Source organism: Carcharhinus amblyrhynchos, chromosome 2 (assembly GCF_965287045.1).
Source record: "Carcharhinus amblyrhynchos chromosome 2, sCarAmb.v2.hapA, whole genome shotgun sequence".
Classification (NCBI taxonomy): Eukaryota; Metazoa; Chordata; class Chondrichthyes; order Carcharhiniformes; family Carcharhinidae; genus Carcharhinus; species Carcharhinus amblyrhynchos.
In genome coordinates, this window is record NC_137325.1 from 59,508,296 (window position 1) to 59,528,584 (window position 20,289).

A 20,289-nucleotide genomic window follows, 5' to 3' on the forward strand; every position below is an offset into this window, starting at 1 on the left:
CGTGGAGGCTCCTGGTCTCCCAGACATCCATATCTGTGCTCGGTGTGTGGAGCTGCAGTCCCTAAGGGACCAGGTTAAGGAACTGGAACTGCAGCTCGAGGACCTTCGTCTCATTAGAGAGAATGAGGAGGTAATTGACAGGAGCTACTGGCAAGTGGTCACACTGGGGCAACGGGAAGAAGGCAAGTGGGTAACGGTTAGGAAGGGGAAAGCTCACGTGGTGGAGAGCACACCGGTGGATGTCCCTCTTCAAAATAAGTACTCCTGTCTGAGTACTGCTGGGGAGGACAGCTCACCTGGGGGAGGAAGCGGTGGCCAGGTCTCTGGAGCTGAGCCTGACCCGATACTTCAAAAAAGTAAGAAAAAGAGCAGCAAGGCAGTGTTAATAGGGGACTCCATAGTGAGGGGATCAAACAGGCGTTTTTGCGGACGCAGATGGGAGTCGTGGATGGTGGTTTGCCACCCTGGAGCTGGGATCCGGGATGTCTCTGGACACGTCCCAGACATCCTGAAAGGGGAGGGTGAGGAGCCGGAGGTTGTGGTTCATATAGGTACCGCTGACATAGGCAGGAAGAGGGAAGGGGTCATGAAAAGGGATTATAGGGAATTAGGTAGACAGCTGAGAAAGAGGAACGCGAATGTAGTAATCTCAGGATTGCTGCCTGCACCGCGGGAGAGAGAGCAGGAATGGAATGAGATGAGGGTGAATGCGTGGCTGAGGGACTGGAGCAGGGGGCAGGGATTCCGGTTCCTGGATCATTGGGACCTCTTTAGGGGCAGATGTGACCTGTTCAGTAAAGACAGGCACTTGAATCCCAGGGGGACCAATATCTTGGCGGGAAGATTGGCTAGGGCTAATGGGGGGGGGGGGGGGGCTTTAAACTAGAGAGGTTGGGGGGAGGGAATAGAGATGAGGAGACTGAGAGCGAGGAGGACTGTAGATAGTATGAGAGGGAGGTTAGACGGGTAATGGAGAAGGGAAGTGCCCAGACCAAGGGCCTGAGGTGTGCCTATTTTAACACCAGGAGTGTAGTGAACAAAGTAGATGAGCTTAGGGTGTGGATTGCTGCTTGGGAATGTGATGTGGTGGCCATTACAGAGACTTATATGTCTCAGGGACAGGACTGGGTACTTCAGGTGCTGGGATTCAGATACTTCAGGAAGGACAGGGAGGGGGGGCAAAAGAGGTGGTGGAGTGGCACTGTTGATCAGGGACAATGTCGTGGATGCCGTGGAGGGACTGTCTACAGAGTCTCTGTGGATGGAAGTTAGGAACAGCAAAGGGTCGATAACTTTGCTGGGTGTTTTCTATAGGCTGCCCAATAGTGACAGGGAAGTTGAGGTGCAGATAGGGAAACAGATCCTAGAGAGATGTAGTAATAACAGAGTTGTCGTGGTGGGAGACTTTAATTTCCCAAACATTGACTGGAATATCCCTAGGGTAAGGGGTTTGGATGGGGAGGAGTTTGTTAGGTGTGTTCAGGAGGGTTTCCTGACATAGCACGTGGATAAGCCTACGAGAGGAGAGGCTGTACTTGACCTGGTGCTGGCTAATGAACCAGGACAGGTGACGGATCTCTCGGTGGGAGAGCATCTTGGGGATGGAGATCATAATTCTATCTCCTTCATGATAGCATTGGAAAGAGATAGGATCAGGCAGGCTAGGAAGGTGTTTGTCTGGAGTAAGGGGAAATATGATGACATTAGGCAGACAATTGGACGAGTAAGCTGGAAGGAGGTGTTCTTGGGGAAAGTACTGAAGGAAGGTGGCAGATTTTCAAGGAATGTTGACTGGAGCTCTGCACGACAACGTTCCGATGAGACAAGGAGGTTTTGATAGGTCGTGGGAGCCGTGGTGCACGAAGGTTGTGGTGAACCTGGTCAGGAAGAAAAGAAAGGCGTATAAAAGATTTGGAGAGCTAAGAGATGTTAAGGACCTAGAGGAGTATAAGGCTTGTAGAACGGAGCTTAAAAAGGAAATTAGGAGAGCCGGAAGGGGACATGACAAGGCCTTGGCGGGTAAAATTAAGGAGAATCCCAAGGCGTTCTACAAATACGTGAAGAGTAAAAGGATGAGAAAAGAAGGGATAGGACCTATAAAAGGTGAAGGGGGAAAAGTCTGTGTGGAACTGGAAGAAATGGCAGAGGTGCTTAATGAGTACTTTGCCTCGGTATTCACGGTGGAAAGTGATCTGGGAGGTTGTACTACAGGTTTGCGGCAGACTGAAAAGATTGAGTATGTGGATATTAAGAAAGAGTTTGTGTTGGAACTTATAAACTCTATCAAGATAGATAAGTCGCCGGGACCAGATGGGATGTACCCCAGGTTACTGTGGGAGGTGAGGGAAGTGATTGCAGAACCTCTGGCGATGATCTTTGCATCGTCGATGGAGACGGGAGAGGTTCCGGAGGATTGGAGGATTGCGGATGTGGTTCCTGTTTTCAAGAAAGGAAACAGGGATAGCCTGGGAAATTACCGACCGGTGAGTCTGACCTCAGTGGTTGGTAAGTTGATGGAGAGGATTCTGAGGGACAAGACTTATGAGCATTTAGAGAAGTTTAGAATGATCAGGAATAGTCAGTACGGCTTTGTCAAGGGCAGGTTGTGCCATACGAGCCTAGTTGAGTTCTTTGAAAATGTGACTGAACACATTGACGAAGGAAGAGTGGTGAACGTGGTTTACATGGACTTCAGCAAGGCATTTGATAAGATCCCCCATGCAAGACTTCTTGAGAAGGTGAGAGGGCATGGTATCCAAGGGGCTTTGGCCTTGTGGATCCAGAACTGGCTTGCCTGCAGAAGGCAGAGAGTGGTTGTGGATGGGCCTTTTTCTGCATGGAGGTCGGTCACCAGTGGAGTGCCCCAGGGATCTGTTCTAGGACCCTTGCTGTTTGTCATTTTCATAAATGACCTGGATGAGGAAGTGGAGGGATGGGTTAGTAAGTTCGCCGACGATACGAAGGTTGGTGGTGTTGTGGATAGTCTGGAGGGATGTCAGAAGTTGCAGCGTGACATAGATAGGATGCAAGACTGGGCGGAGAAGTGGCAGATCAACTGCAACGCGGATAAACGTGTAGTGGTCCATTTTGGCAGGACCAATGAGATGCAGGAGTACAATATCAAGGGTAGGAGTCTTAGCTGTGTTGAAGAGCAGAAGGATCTTGGGGTCCGGGTCCATAGGACTCTTAAATCGGCCTCGCAGGTGGAGAAGGTGGTTAAGAAGGTGTAAGGTGTTCTGGCCTTCATTAATCGAGGGATTGAGTTTGGGAGTCGGGAGGTAATGCTGCAACTTTATAAGACCCTTGTCAGACCCCACTTGGAGTACTGTGCACAATTCTGGTCGCCTCAGTACAGGAAGGATGTGGAAGCTATTGAGAGGGTGCAGAGGAGATTTACAAGGATGTTGCCTGGATTGGGAGGCATGCCTTAGGTTGAGGGAGCTAGTCTCTTCTCCCTGGAGATACGAAGATTAAGATGCGACCTGACAGAGGTTTATAAAATGTTGAGAGGAATAGATAGGGTGGATTCTTGGAGGCTATTTCCCAGGGCTGAAATGGTCGCTACAAGAGGACACAGGTTTAAGGTGCTGGGAAGCAAGTGCAGAGGAGATGTTAGGGGAAAGTTTTTCACTCAGAGGGTGGTGAGTGAGTGGAATTGGCTGCCATCGGTGGTGGTAGAGGCGAACTCACTGGGGTCTTTTAAAAGACTTCTGGATGAGTATATAGGATCTAATGGCATTAGGAGTTACAGATGGGAGCGGCACGGTAGCACAGTGGTTAGCTCTGCTGCTTCACAGCTCCACACTGTCTGTGTGGAGTTTGCACATTCTCCTCATGTCTGCATGGGTTTCCTCTGGGTGCTCTGGTTTCCTCCCACAGTCCAAAGATGTGCGGGTTAGGTTGATTGGCCATGCTAAGAAATTGCCCCTTAGTGTCCAGGGATGCGTAGGTTAGAGGGATTAGTGGGTATAATACGTAGGGATATGGGGGTAGGGCCTGGGTGGGATTGTGTTCAGTGCAGACTCGATGGGCCGAACGGCCTCTTTCCGCACTGTAGGGTTCTATGATTCTATGATAGTTCTATAGCTTGGTAGGTCTAGATGTGATCGGCGCAACTTGTGAGCCGAACGGCCTGTTTGTGCTGTAGTGTTCTATGTTCTGTATTCTATCTTATCAACTAACTTACTATATACAGTATTTGTAATAATATTTTCCTTATTGTCACGTTTCATCATCAAACAGTCTGTTTTATAAGGCTGTCACACTCCAATCTCGTGTGACAATTAGGATTTGAACTTCAGTTTAAATGAATTGTTGGAATTCCAGTATTTCTCCAAATGGGTATTCATCCTACTGCTGGTGGTTTCGTTATCTGTCGTTTGCCGTCGCAAATCTTTTTCATTTTGAATAGGTTTTACAGCTTTTCCTTGTCCTTGGTTAGAAAAATTGTAAATCTAGGTTGTTTTGGTTCATTTTGCCAAGAACAACATTGTTAATTTTTGATAATCCCTCTGGCTGCCTCATATTGACAGGTGAGCCAAAAGAAATTCCCAGTCATGCTTCTTAACTTTTTGATTCAATAATCCCTTTTGTTGTTCTTTAAAATCAGACACTACACCAGCACCAAGATGTTGACTTTTTAGCTATTCGAATTATCGGATTCAAGTTTTAATTCCTGATCGCCGTACACTTTCCGGACTGCAGGTTTTTTAATATCCAAATTTGTAAAGAAAGTCTCAGCCAGCCATACAGCTGAATTGCCGTCCTGTTGAATGCCCTGATCTCTTTTACCTTGAATTAATGAGACAGTCCAAAACAGAAGCAGGGCAAGTACGTGGAGTGACAGACATAGGGCCTGGGTGGAATTGTTATCAGTGTAGGCTTGATGGGCCAAAAAGCCTCCTTCTGCACCGTCAGGATTCTATGATCATCTTATAAAACCTTACATTCGTAACACCTTTTTTCACTGCTCCCCTGCTTTCACCTGCCTGAAACCACATTTCTAACTTTTTGCAGTTCTGATGAAAAGTTACTAACTTGAATTTGCTTTCTGTTGACCACAGATGCTGCGTGACTTGCTGAGTATTTCAGAATTTTGAGTTATTGTTTACTAAAAATTCTGGGCTTCAGGGAAGGAGATTTTCTAAGAACTGGCACAGGCATGTGGATTGAGTAACTTGCACCTATACTGCAACATTTTATGGATTTGTTTGAGTTTTTCTGTTCCTTTTGAATGCCAATAGGGACCAATAATGTTGGTAGCAAAGTTTTGTAATGTTTAGAAACATATTATTTTAATTCCTGAAAATTTCATAGAAAAGTTTAGAATGTTTTCATATGTAGCTGAAGGAATAATAATAACCGTCTTTAAACTTGGATCCTTATGCTTTGTTCCCCAAGATAAGAGATTTTGAATATGTTTTCAACACATTAGTTTATTGTGTTATATAAGAAAAAATGCTGTATTCTTTGTCCAGGTTTTAGAATAAGTTGAATAAATCACTGATATCCTTGACTTGGAAGTGATAAGCACATTTATATGTCTGTTATACTTTTTAAGGGATTCCAACATCATTAGTATTTGGAACAATGGGAAAGGCATTCCAGTAGTGGAGCACAAAGTAGAGAAAGTGTTTGTACCTGCTTTGATTTTTGGGCAGCTCTTAACCTCAAGTAACTATGATGATGATGAAAAAAAAGTCACAGGTAAGACCAAATGTACCATTACATTGTGTTATGAAAGATTTTTTTTCAACCATTTAGAGGTTTAACTCCTATAGTTTTGTTGAAGGAAAACTATTATTTGCATTTTGCAGGTGGAAGAAATGGTTATGGTGCTAAACTTTGCAACATATTTAGTACCAAGTTTACAGTTGAAACAGCCTGCAAGGAATACAAAAACAGTTTTAAGCAGGTACGTCACAATTTATAGGCCATTTTCATTATACTGAGGTGGAACTAAGGATACCATTTTCCCACGTTAGTAACTGAAGAGAAAATGTGTGTTCATTCATTCATAGACAAATTGTCCATCAGCCACTTCATTCTGTTTACACCCTATCTTTTCTCACCTGCTTGCTTGTCCATTCACCCGTACTTCCTCGTACTCCCTTTCTCTTGCTTGTTTGTACCCTTCCTCGTGCTTGCGTGCCACTCCTCTTATTTGCTTATAGCCTTCTCCGTTCCCCCGCCTTCCCTTTTTTGCCAGCCCCACTTTCTCTAGCGTGCTTGCCCTCTCCTTTTTGCTGCCTTGCTTGCCCCCTCTCCTTTTTGCTGCCTTGCTTGCCCCTTTCGCTGGCTTGCTCGCCCCACTCTTTTCTAGCTTACCTACTGCCCCTTTACTCTAGATTGCTCACCACCCACCTTCCCAATCTCAAGCTTGCTCACCCACCTGCCACTTTCAAGCTTGCTCACCCCCCCCCAACTCTCAAGCTTGCTTACCTTGTTGTAACATAGAAAAAATGTCAGCCAATTTGAGCACAACAGAATTCCACATAAGGCAGTCGATAATCACTGGATAATCTGTTTGGTATAGTTGGTTGAAGAATATTGCTCAAGATGCTGGGGCGATCTACCTTGCTGTTCTTCAGTGTAGTGTCATGATATATTTTGCATTCACCAGAGAGAGTGGAGAGGGATCATCTGTCTAATGTCCTATATGAAAGACAACATGTCTTGACACTGGTATATCAGCATAGATCTTGTATGTTCAAGTGTTTGGTGTGGGGCTTGATTCCATAGGATTTTGGAGCAAAAGGTTACCACTGAGCTAAGGCAGACATCTTCAAGCGAATGTTTGCTCCCAGTTTGTGTTTAGCACTGCAGTTTTCAGATTTTGTACACTGTGTTGATCTCTTGAAAATATAAAAACAAGGCTCAGGCTGTCCTGACTTTCATAGAATTTCATAGAAACCCTACAGTGCAAAAAAGAGGCCATTTGGCCCATTGAGTCTGCACCAAACACAATCCCACCCAGGCCCTACTCCCATATCCTTACATATTTACCTGCTAATCACTCTAACCTACTCATCTCAGGACATTAAGGGGCAATTTTAGCACGGCCAATCAACCTAACCCACACATCTTTCGACTGGGAGGAAACCAGAGCACCCAGAGGAAACCCACGCAGACATAAGGAGAATGTGCAAACTCTACAGACAGTGACCCAAGCTGGGAATCAAACCCATGTGCCTGGAGCTGTGAAGCAGCAGCGCTAACCACTGTGCTGCTGCAATGACTTTCTGTCAACTGTCCAAAAGAAGGCAGTGCCATTTTGCTGAAAAATTTCCTACTTTGATAGTAACAAATAATGCGCTCTAATATAGAATATGGACTTTGAAAACACTGTATTATAGCATGCAACATATTCAATTCTGGGCAAAAATCTGATTAGCTTGCAAGCCTCTGTCTGAAAACTTGTGCCCTAACTAGGAATTTCAAAATTGCAAATATGTAATGACAAATTATTAAAAGATATTAGCATGTGGAATCATCAATTTAGAACAGTGATTTTTAAAGTACGGTGATTTGTGAGGGGCCTCCAGATGTTTAGTGGGCTGGTCCAAAATGCAAGTGGCTGAAGCTGGTCTGAGAAAGGTTTGATGGACTTTGATTCCATGTATATATCATGTATCCTGTGCTTGTTGCTGCAGTTCTGAAGCATTTGTTGGCATTTCCAACAATATATCACTGTGATTCAGTTCATTTGTGGGCTGTAAACAAAGAAGAGGAACTGGCTGAACACGGAGTCTGACATGAATGAAGCTCTCCAGCTTGGAACTTTGGAACTAGACTCATTGAAAGCAGTGCCATTCTTCCCATTAATTCTGATTTTTTTTTTTGCCATGACAAGCAAAAGCATATGAGCTAGGACCTGCAGATGTCTCAGAAGTCTATGGATGAAAAGGTTTAAGAGTCACTGAGATGGGCTATTTGCACTGCAAAATTCTATCTAATCTGTGGTAGTGTCATTTCTCTACAAACCTTCTGATTTAATTCTCTTTTGCTTGCTTCATATACCCCCTTAGTATTCCTTTTTCTCAATGAACTTTTTAATTTTTTTTAATTCCTGTTCTAAAAATATTAATGAATGTTGTTTCATCAGTGGTTTATAACAGAGCATCCTATGTTCCAACCACCTTCTGTAGAAAGAATGTTTTTAATAGCTTTCTTAATTCTTTTATTATCCTAAACATGTATCTTACTACATTTAAAACATTTCAGTGCCTTTTACATATCTTCACAATCTTGGTGGTCTTCATCGGGTCCTAAATTTTCATACTTACAGTTTAAGATCAGAAGTCCTAAGTTCTTGAGTCTCTTGTGATCCCCATACAGACTGATAACTTTAAAAAGAGATTTGAATCCCCAGTGACATCACTCAACAAAATTTGACATTTTAAGACTTTTACTGTAACAAACACAATGAAAACAATATCAACTAAATAACTAATACATTAAACAACAGAAAATATATCCCCCTTTTAACTTCTGAGCATGACTAAAAACCCCACCATGAATTTATACTTTTACATCACGCTCTGTGCAGGATATAGTCTTAACAGGGCGCAATCCAAAGTTAGTCCCTAATTTAAAACTAATATAGAAGACTATTGCATTGGTGGGGATGGAATTTACTAAGACTGACAAAAAATTGAGGGGATTTTGAGGACAACTGGTTACCATTAGACCCAATAAATCAATCTTCACAAACTATTGAAATGGCCAGGCTAATACCAGACCAACAGAGTGAGCCATCAAAGCATGGAGCTGGAAATCTGCATAATTGGAGCAATATTGACACGTAGCAGAGTTGAGTATTGTAAGAAGGAAACAGAGATGGTAGATGGAGTGTGCAACTATCTAAACACATTTTAATTTACTGACACCAGACTCAGCCTATCAATCTGGAAGGAAATGAAATGTCCGGAAGAGAACCCTAGAAAAGAATGCTTGGAGTGTAACAGAATTTTGTAAGTCACAAAGGTTGCACTTATAAGCGATTCTTTGTTAGGCACATGATATGATGTGGAGATTACTGTGGGGTAAACACAGTTAGAAGTCTCTCAACACCAAGTTAAAGACCAACCAGTTTATTTGGTAGCACAAGCCACTAGCTTTCGGAGCTCTGCTCCTTCATCAGGTGAGTGGGAGTTCTGTTCACAAATGGGGCATATAAAGACACAAACTCAAACTCAATTTACAAAATAATGGTTGGAATGCGACTCTTTACAGATAATAAAGTCTTAAAGGTATAGACAGTGTGAATGGAGAGAGGATTAAGCACAGGTTAAAGAGATGTGCTTCGTCTCCAGACAGGACAGTTAGTGAGTGTTCTCTTCCTGTTGGGGAACACTTCAGCGATCACAGGCATTTGGCCTCTGACCTTTGGGTAAGCATTCTCCAAGGTGGCCTTCACGACGCACGACAATGCAGAGTTGGTGAACAGAGACTGATAGCCAAGTTCCGCACGCATGAGGACAGCCTCAACCAGGATCTTGGGTTCATTGTCACACTATCTGTAACCCCCACGACTTGCCTTGGCTTGCAAAATCTCACTAACTGTCCCAGCTGGAGATGATGCACATCTTTTTAACCTGTGCTTGAGGCTCTCTCCACTCACATTGTATGTACCTTTAAGACTTGATTACTTGTAAAAACTTGCATTCCAACCATTATTTTGTAAATTGAGTTTGTCTTTATATGCCCTGTTTGTGAACAGAACTCCCACCTACCCGATGAACAAGCAGCGCTTCAAAAGCTAGTGGCTTGTACTACCAAATAAACCTGTAGGAATATGATAGCCATACACCTACAGGTTAGTGAGCTGTCTACATATTGAAGAAAGAGCTAGAAAGGTTACTGAAACTGACAGGAAGAAGTGCAATGGTAAGGTGTGTAGGGGTAGGTGATATAAGTTGACATTTTCAACATCCTTTAAAAGACTTGATGAGTATTGCCTCCAGACTTAATATATATGGGATGCATAGTAATATATGGCAGTGTACTTTTCTGTAGAATCAACTCTTAGACGCAGTTTCTTGACTGAAAAGCTCACATTCTCCAGTTTTTCCTCATAATTAACACAGTTTACAGTTTTTTTTGGAAGTCTAGTTCACATCATCAGTTCATAGAATCATAGACTCCTTACAGTGCAGAACAGACCATTCAGTCCATCGGGTCTGCACTGACTCTTTGAAAGAATATCTTACCCAGCTGACCACTGAACTATCACTTCCTTAAAGTTTTTTAAAGCAAGTTGTCACATAGTCTGTTCTTCTTCTGTCTGAATGATTACTTCTGATAGTCAATTGGATCATTTTATATAGATTGGAAAACTGTTGGATTTGTAGTTGTCTGCATCTGTTTTGTCTCTTATTTTGAATATGAATATCATATGAGCTTTTTTCCAATCAAGATACTTCTCCGCTGTATATCAACTCTTGTGGGGTGGAAAGGTGGTGCAGTGAGTAGCACTGCTGCCCCCCAGCTCCAGGACCTTGGTTCATTTCTGGCCTTGGGTGACTGTGTGGAGTTTGCACACCAGTGTCTGCATAAGTTTTCTGCAGATTTCCTCCCACAGTCCTAAGTTGTGCAGGTTAGATGGATATAAGTGTGTGGGGTTACAGGGATAGGGTAGGGAGAGAGCCTGGGTAAGATATTCTATCAAAGAGTCAGTGCAGACTCAATGGACTGAATGGTCTTCTGCACTGTAGGGAGTCTATGATTCTATGAACTCCCTCATAATGACAGCCATTGTCAGATAGCTCTCCTCCCTAGTCTCTCTTTTGTGATGTAATAAGTGTTATCCCTGTCTAGGGCTTTCATTCATCGTGGCTTTTCTTGGCTATCTCTGTTACGGGAGGGTGCGCTATTCGCGTGTTTCTTTATGAATATTGGGTACAAATAATCAAATATTTACTTCTGCATTCATCCTCAGTTTCAAGCATAGTCAAGAAAGGTAGATTCAGGAGATATCTCTTGGCCTGAGAGGTAGAAAGGTTTAGAAGGAAATCCACAGCCTGATCTAAATGTGTGGCTGCCAATGGTGGAAAATTAAAGCCCAAGATATGAAAGAGGCCAGCGCTGGGTGAGCACAGAGATCTTGATGGGTTTCAAGAGGGGACAAAGATAGGGGGGAATGCAGCTATGGAAGGATTTAAAAACAAGGACGAGAATTTTAAAATTAATGTGCTGTTGGATTGGGAGTCAATGCAGTCAGCAAGCATAAGGACAATAGTTAACGTGGAGGACTCAGATACAAAGTTTTGGATGAGGTTAAGTTCACAAAGCGTTTGAGTTGCAAGGCTGCCCAGGAGAGGACTGGAATAGTCACAGGCATGCTGAGCTGAATTGTCTCCTTCTACACTGTAAGATGCTATGAAACACTTCCCTTTTTCCCTAACAAAATAGGGGGATTAACCATCTTTATTTCATTTATCTTGTTTATTAATAAATTTAAGGTCACATTTGTTTCTTGAATTTCCTTATTTTTGGAATACATTTAACTTGTATCCATGATATTATTACATTGAAAAAAGGTGTTCTCACTGATTAACTTGTTCTCGACCAATGGTCTTACCCAGAATTGTTCTCTCCACGTCTCCTCCCTCATCCCCTACTCCACCACCTCGTGCATCTAATTTAAATGATTCTCAATTGCTACCTCAATGTTCTTAGAAGTCTCTTTCTTTCTCCTGTACCAGGTTTTTCAATTTTAAAATTGTTGCCAGAAATTTATGAAGGCAACATTATTTCCACACCATGCCAGCCACTTACCTACATAAAGCTATTCAGCATTCCTCCTCCAAGCAGTAAAGTTCTTAAAGTTACATTTTGTTGCAGTTTATTTTGCTCTAACAATCTCCTGTTCTTTCAGTTCCAACAAAGAGTCCATGACTCAAACCGTTGACTGACAGATGTTGGCAGACCTGCTGAGTTTTTCTAGCTAACTCTTGTTCACCATTGATAACTTAAAAGCATCAGTACTCTACCACCTTAAGTTATATTAGTACTTTGCTTATAAATGTTTGTTTAACGCAAGCTGTTGTGCTTTGTAGAGTTGCTGCTCTTTTTTAAATCTCTTTAGCTTAGTTGCCCCACTTTAGTTAATCAGATCCTCTTGTTATATTTGTTTTCTGCCAAATGCCATACTGTGCGCTGAATTCCCTCCCAGTTTTGGTTGTATCTTGTATATTGCAACAATCTGACATCCTAGGTTCATGAATTGTCCTAATATATGAAGGTGTTTCGATGGAGAAAATTGTGGTTCATCACATCAGGTTTCGCTCTAATGAAATTGTTCTTTGGAATAAACATTTCCAAAGCATATGGGGGCATGTCCAGACATACTGGAAACCACATCTTGTTAGATTTTAAGTACTATTTACAGTTCTACAATTTGGCCATAGGAGTTCAATGATTAAGACAAATCATTTTGCTCGTGCTCAGGCAGCTCATGAAATAAAGGGGACAGTAGCAAAAGGATTGGTTGAGTGAGAGGAAGCAGACTAATGGTTATTAGATGTTTTTCAGGCTGGAGGAAGGGTTTTGGTGGAGTTCCCCAGGGAGTTGGTCGGGATCCTTACTTTTCTTGATGTACATTAATGATTTAGATTTTGGTGTACAGGGAACAGTTTCAAAATTTGCAGACAATACAAACCTTAGAAGCATTGTAAACTGGGAGGACACTGTAGAGTTTCAAAAGGACATAGACAAGTTGATGAAATGGGCGAATAAGTTCAATGTGGGAAAAATGTGCAGTAAGGCATTTTGGTAGGAAGAATATGGAATGACAACACAAAATAAGGAGCAGCGGGACCTACATATGCATAAGCCATTGAAGGTAGCAGGTTGAGAGCAGTTAATAAAGCACACAGTATCCTAGGGTTTATTAATAGAGGCTTTGAATACAGATCAAGGAGGTTACGTTGAGCTTCTTTAAGGCACCAGTTGGACCTCAGCTAGAATGCTATATTCAGTTCTGAGCCCCACATTTTAGGAAGGATGAGAAGGCAATGGAGAGAGTGCAGAAAAGGTTTACAAGAATGATCCCATGGATGAGAAACCTCAATTATGAAGACAGATTGGAGAAGCCGGGACTCTTTTTTTCCTTGAAGAAAGCTGAAAGGAGATTTGATAGACTTATTCAAACTTATTAAAAGCCTGGATAGAAAGACACCGTTCCTGTGTGTGGAAGAAACAAAAACCTGAACTCGCTGATTTAAGATAATTGGTAAAAGGGGAAAAAAGCAATATGAGAAAAACTTTTATCGTGTAGCAAGTGGTTGGGGCCTGGAATATACTGCCTGAGAGTGTTGTGGAGGCAGGTTCAAGTAAAGCACTCGAGGGATTTGGAGGATTATTTGAAAGTGGACAGTGCAGTGTTACGGGGAGAAAGCAGGAGAATGGCATTAGATGAAATGCTCATTTGGAGAGCTGCTCAAACATGGGCTGAATGGTTGCCTTTTCATTATAACAATTCTGCGATTTAACTGATTGACACATACCCATTCTATGGTCTGATGGTCTCTGATATTTGTTGACAGGTATATTAAAGAAATCGCTTATTGTGTCTATGTCGGGTTTTCAAAGATTTTTTTTTCAGATCCAGTTTTGTGGAATGCTGGGAGGCAAAGTTTGGCCAATTTCTGAAAGTTCTCCATTACAAATGGCCTTTTTGCAGTACTTTCTTTTGGGCTTTTAAAATGTTGACTTTTTTATGGTTAAATGGGTTCTTGCAGGACTCAACACCTAACCGACTGATGTTCTAACACCTCAGAGTATCATCATTTTTATACCAACTTCTCCTGTTCTCTCTGAGCCAATGGCTCATTTATTAACTTTTGCTGTCAGCTTTTAAATGTTGGCTTCTTTTAAATTAAATGTATTTTTGGCAAGGAACTAACTACTGTGGGATGGTTATTTGCTGCAGACTACCCAACTTTTGACCTGTTTTTAGAGCCACAGTATTAATGTGAGTGGTTCAGTTACGTTCCTGGCCAATAGTGATGCAACGGTGTTGGCAGGGAAATCATTGAATGTCAAGGATGAGTGATTGGACTTTCTTCTACATGATAATCATTTTCTGGTGCTTGTTTGGAATGACTGCTACATACTACTTAAGCTTGAATGTTGCCCACTTGCTGCGGTGTGAACACACAGAACACTTCATTATCTGAAGTTGGGAATGGAACTGAGTACCAAAATCATTAATGAATATTTCCACTGAATTTGATGGAAGAAAGATAATTGATGAAGCTACTGAAGATGGTTGAGCCAAAGTCACTGACCTGAGGAACTCCTGCAGTGATGTTCTGTGTCTGAGATAATACTATCTTCCTTTGTGTTAGTTTTGACTCCTAATGGAGATTTTCCTGCCTAATTCCCATTGACTTCAATTTTACTAGGACTCCTTGATGCCATGTTCTGTCAAATGCTGCTTTAATGCCAGGTGTATTATTCTCACCTCACCTCTGAAATTCAGCTCTTTTGTCTGTGTTTGAATCAAGGCTGTAATAACAAATTGATTGGAAGCTGACGGATCCCAAACTGGGCAAGGTTAAATATGTTTGACACACTCCAGTCATGCTTTAGAGTGTTTGTGCTATGTGAAAAAAGGCTGTTTTTACCTGTATGTCATTTATTTTTTTTCCTTTTTCATGCTGATCTTACAAATATAACAATGCAAGCTAAATATCAACCATAGACAAAATATGATTTTTACCTCTTTGGTTATTTCCCATTCTTGATTTTAAAAGTTCTGTTTCCTTTTTCTCATTTAACCCGTACCAATGATTTTATAGCATTTAGGACTGGACTAGACTGTACAGATACTGTGGAAAACTGTTCATTTTAAGATTGAATCCTTTATTTGGACTAAGGTTGTGTGGCTGCTTAAAATTTATGCCTTTACTCATGGGTGAGAGATCATCTGTAATTGCTTAATTGTAACCTGTAAACAAAATAATGCAAAATTACTTTATCATGTTAGAAAGTGAAAACGGCACTCTTTGTTAAATTTATATCTAAGCTTTGAACGAAATGGAATTTAACAAAACTTCAAAGTATTCATGTTTTGTTTAAACAGACATGGACAAACAATATGAACAAATCATCTGAAGCGAAGATTAAGTACTTTGATGGTGATGATTATACATGTATTACATTCCAACCTGATCTGTCAAAATTCAAAATGGATAAACTGGATAAAGATATCGTGGCACTCCTGACACGAAGAGCTTACGATGTAGCTGGGTCATGTAAAGGAGTCAAAGTCATGTTCAATGGAAAGAAATTGCCAGTAAGTGTTTTTAGTATATCGGTTTATTTTACTTGTGGGAGTAAATCAGTAGATTAGGTATTAATATTTTTGCTTTTAAGCAAAAGATCTAATTTTTAATTTTTTTTGCCAGCTGTTAAAATAACTTTTAGTTTGTATGGCTTTGTTTTATCTTTTCAATTTTGTTTATGCCTTGAAGAAATCTTCTAGGCTATAGGATCTATTTGTCTCATTAAAGGTGTGTATCTGTGGGCTGGGATGACTGGGTTATATGGTCTCCAGCTGGCAGAGTGTCTTTGCTAAATACTCCACTGCAACTGTCTGGCTAAAATGTTAGTTGAGCAGAAGAGATCACACTTCTAATTCAATCAGGGGATGGCGCTTTTAGCATCCAGTGTTCTAAGTTTGTCTCGTACGAGTGTTACGTGGTATAGGCTGATTCCGGGAATGCAGAATTGATGTATGAGGAGAGATTTACTAAGTTTGGATTGTTTTCACTGGAGTTCAGACAAATGAGGGGAGATCTCATAGAGACTTATAAAATTCTGTCAGAACTAGATGTAGGGAGGATGTTTCAGATGGTGGGGGAGTCCAGAGCCAGGGGTCACAGTCTGAAGATTCAGGGTAGACTATTTAGGACTGAGATGAGATATTTCTTCACCCAAAGCGTGATGAGCCTGTGGAATTCATCACCACAAGAAGTAGTTGATGCCAAAACATTGAAAGTATTCAAGAAGTGGCTAGATATAGTACTTGGGGCGAATGGGCTCAGAGGTTATGGGGAGAGAGCAGGATTAGTTAGTCACCTGGAAACCACTAGTTATTGAGTTGGATGATCAGCCATAATTGTGATGAATGGCGGAACAGGCTCGAAGGTCCAATTGGTCTCCTCCTGGTCCTATCTTCTATGTTTTTATGTTTCTATGTAGAAGGAAATCGTTTCCATAGGAAGGAAAACTGGTATTGTTGCTCTCAAATTTCACATGTGCTGACCAATCAGGGGAGTTGTATTGAAGACTAAGGAGAAGGATGCATTTCAAACTGTTCAGCCCTCCAGTTAGGGGACAGGTGACAGTGGGATGAAGACAGTTGAAAATTGAACTTTTCTGAGCTAAATTTTGTTGAATGATAGATTTCTAATCGAGTACTTAAGCTGAATTTTTTCCTCCTGGATAGCAAAAGCAATTATTTAAATTCTTAGTGGATTTACTGTAGAATTAGTCAAGGCATCTTGTTCCCATTTTTGCTGTTTCTATTGCCTTCATGTTGCTGCTCCTTACTGTTTTTCTCTCCATCTCTTTGTTTGGTTTTTCCTTTTCTGCTGTCTTTTCCTTTCTGAGTGTATGTTGCAATATAATGGGACAGAGAATACAAACCATGGGGCAAAGAGAAATGGAAAGGGAGTGTGGATTTACAGGTGCAGGTTGATTGGTAAGGTGCTGAGGTTAGGGTGCACACTGGAAATTAATCCTCTGTATACAAAACTGCCGTTCTACACCACTTCTAGTCTTCCCTTTTAATCATTGTAGCACCATAACTTATCTCTAGAGTTTTCAGACTGGGGCCTCAACAATAAAGGTAGAATTCTGGTTGATTATAAGAAGTTTGTTGCATATTAAGTGGACTCTGGAAATATTTAAGAATGCTGCATTGATGGAAGAACCTTGTGTATTATCTAGAAGGATAAGCTAAGAATGGCTAGATGACTTTTTTTTTTAATTTCATTTTATGAGTCATGAGCTTTGCCGGCTGGGCCAGTATTTATTGTCCGTCCCTAACTGTCCTTCAATTCAGAGGGCATTTGAGAATCAACCGCATTGCTGTGGAACTGGAGTCACATGTAGGCAGGACCAGGTAAAGGACAGCAGACCTCTTCTCCTAAAGGCCATTAGTGAACCAGATGGGAACAATTGACAATGGTTTCATGGTAACCATTAGACTTTTAAATTTCAGATTTTTTTTAAAATTCAATTTCTGTTGTCGTGGGGTTTGAATCTGGATCTCAAAACCTTGCTCTGGGTCTCAGGATTACTAGCCCAGTGACAATACCACTGCCTCCCTAAGTTTCTCTAAGTTTGTCTTTGTGTTTTTCACATCAGGTTATAGGGTATTCCACTGAGTATGTACTCTGCCCCTGCATCGCCCTGCTATCACAAAACATATTCACTCAAAACTTTAGCTCAAGAAATTAATGTTTACAAAAAGTATACATTTTGGTATGGAGTATAGTTTCCATTCAGGAAAGTGAATTAAGAATTCCAACAAGCTTAAAGAATTGGGATGCAAGAGAAAGAATAGTGGATTGGAGGTAAGGAAAAACAACTAAGGGTAATATGTATGGTTTGATTTTGACAACTTGTTTTATTTTTTGCTTGATAGATAAATGGGTTCCGGAGCTATGTTGATCTTTATGTGAAAGATAAATTGGATGAAACTGGTGTTGCACTAAAGGTGGTTCATGAATCTGTGAATGATCGATGGGAAGTGTGCCTGACCATGAGTGAGAAAGGCTTCCAGCAAATCAGTTTTGTAAATAGTATTGCTACTACAAAGGTTGGTATTTGAGTTACCCTTGCATTCAACCATTACTTTTTGAAAGTTCAAAGAACTTGTACTTATTTTTCATTGCATATTAGAATTATTAAATTTCAGAATTTAATGAAGATGTTATTTTCTCAGGGTGGTAGACATGCTGATTATGTAGTTGATCAGATTGTTAGTAAACTGATTGAAGTTGTGAAAAAGAAGAACAAAGCTGGAGTGTCAGTGAAACCTTTTCAGGTTAGTTGTTAGCTGAACTATATCTAAAACTTTGCATCAAAAATCATATCATTAACCTGAGGAAAACAATAACTATGTGTATTCTCCTTTTACATAGGTAAAAAATCATCTATGGGTCTTTGTCAACTGCCTGATTGAAAACCCAACATTTGATTCTCAGACAAAAGAAAATATGACTCTTCAACCTAAGAACTTTGGGTCCAAGTGCGTCCTTTCTGAGAGGTTCTTCAAAGCAGTTAGTATTTCAATGTTATTGCATCAATGTTTGCAATTTTATATGAATAATTTGTTTATTTAAGTGGAGTTGATTTTAACCTGCAACAATGGATGGGTTTAATTTTGGCTGGTAGTTTAAAATATTAAACTGAAACAGGAAGCTGCCCATTTTTGGTTTAAGAGAGCAGATGCCCAATCCATTCTTGGGAAGTAGATCGATCTTTGAAACTTTTTAAAGGAGGCTACATGATTCCATTTTTACTGCAGCTCTGTTTTTAACCTTTTAACTGGGTTTCTTGGATACTGTAAACTCAGCAGATAAAAGGAGGTGAAAAGGGTTCTGGATCCATTGGGATAAGTTCTCTTGTGGGTAGGAAGAGCAAGAGTGCTTCTTCCAGACCTAGCAAGCAAACCCGGTTTAAACACCATGCACTATCTCCAAAATCTCAGCCTACATTGACTCCTCTCCCCATCTCTACCTCACAGTCACCAACATCCATGACACATCACTTTGGCTCTACTAAGTTTCCTGTCCCCAAGATCCCTGATTCTCTTGCAGTCTGTCTTCTGCACTTTGGACTGCACAGTCCTTTCAACAATTCTTTATTCACTACCGACATTCCCTCACAAATCCTGTGATCAGTAATCTCAACAACTAGGCAACTTAATTGATCCTCAGCTTCAGCTCTTTCTGTAGAACTTCCCATGTTTCAATCAGACTGGCTTTTGGGTAGGAAATCTCCTAGATTAAAAAAATGAACATACATTTTGGAGTTGAAACCCCACTCCCAGTAAATTTCAGCATGCAAATAGGAAATTGGAAACCTTTTCCTGACTTGATGCTTTTTAAAACAAGAAGATTATTGTGAAAATGCATTAGTGATCAATTGCAAAAGGATTACTAACATATGTATGTACCTGGAAAACTGACTTTGTTTGTCCCTGGCATTTTCATATTACCCAAAGTTTGTATTTCTTTGTTTTCCTGTTTTACCTGGGATTAGGCAGCAGAAACAATGATGGAATATTTTCCACCCCGTTTTCTTTGATGTACGGGACCACAGGCCACTGCTTCAAACAAATTTGTTTTTACAAATAAGATTCATATAGCATCAGTTGAAGTTGATTACATTTTGAAATACCAGTGGATGAATCGTGCAGCATCCTTGCTATGCCCCTTGATACTTGGCTTATGTTATGAAGTTGAGTTTGTAAAGATCTAAAGAATATAAAATGCTGGGGGGGGAGGGGGTGAAATGTGTGGTGCCTTTAAAAGCTGATGTTTGTTTTAGTGCTTGGAGGTTAAAAAAGAAAGTACACAGAGTTCAAGCTGAAACATTTGTATCAAAGGCCAGGCAACAGGGTTGCCTTCGTAACAGCTTCAGGAATTTGAATGTTTTTGAATTCAGTCTATCAATTTAAAGCATACACTCAGAGACCAAGAATCTATAACATTTAAGTTTGATGATGTTGACAAAAGCAGACCAATTCTATTGTAGGAAAAGTGATAGGTCATCACAGGTATAGAAGAGAGTGCAAGGGGGGAAAAACAACTGCCACCTATCAAATCTCGAGAGGGAGAGAGCAGTTCTCAACTCTGCCAGCTTTATCTATCTTAATAGAGAATGCACCATCTAACCAGCAAAAGGTACCAAATCAGAAAGAACTTACAGATAGAGAAATCAACTGAGAAACTCCAGGAAGTTCTAAAAGACACACAACCTGGTTGTATATTTTTTTGAGTGACTGAATTCTATTTTTAAATTTATGAATAGATATTGTATTTATTTGAACAGCATTCTAGTAGAATCTTATTTTATTTGATATGTTACTTGTTCAGTTAAGTTTCCGTGTTAGTTAAATAAATTGTTAAGTGTAATTTTTAAAGTGAGTGTCAGGTGTTTCTGTTAGTTACCCACTAAATGTTATTGAAGGTCAGTTCACCTTCCTACACACTTGTAACAGATTACCAGACAAGATATTTGTCTTTGGTGGATTTGCCATTACTTCTC

General features: G+C 40.8%; 1 protein-coding gene across 1 annotated transcript in view; it reads left to right on the forward strand.

The window, feature by feature from the left end:
- The window catches only part of LOC145354841 (DNA topoisomerase 2-beta-like), a 155,341-nt gene that overhangs the window by 37,764 nt on the left and 97,288 nt on the right, over positions 1-20,289 (forward strand). Inside the window, exons 5-10 of the mRNA XM_080206368.1 lie at positions 5,561-5,706; positions 5,817-5,914; positions 15,089-15,301; positions 17,660-17,833; positions 17,960-18,061; positions 18,159-18,296. Of these exons, the coding sequence (XP_080062494.1) occupies positions 5,561-5,706; positions 5,817-5,914; positions 15,089-15,301; positions 17,660-17,833; positions 17,960-18,061; positions 18,159-18,296 (871 nt within the window). The remainder of the gene's footprint in view (positions 1-5,560; positions 5,707-5,816; positions 5,915-15,088; positions 15,302-17,659; positions 17,834-17,959; positions 18,062-18,158; positions 18,297-20,289) is intronic.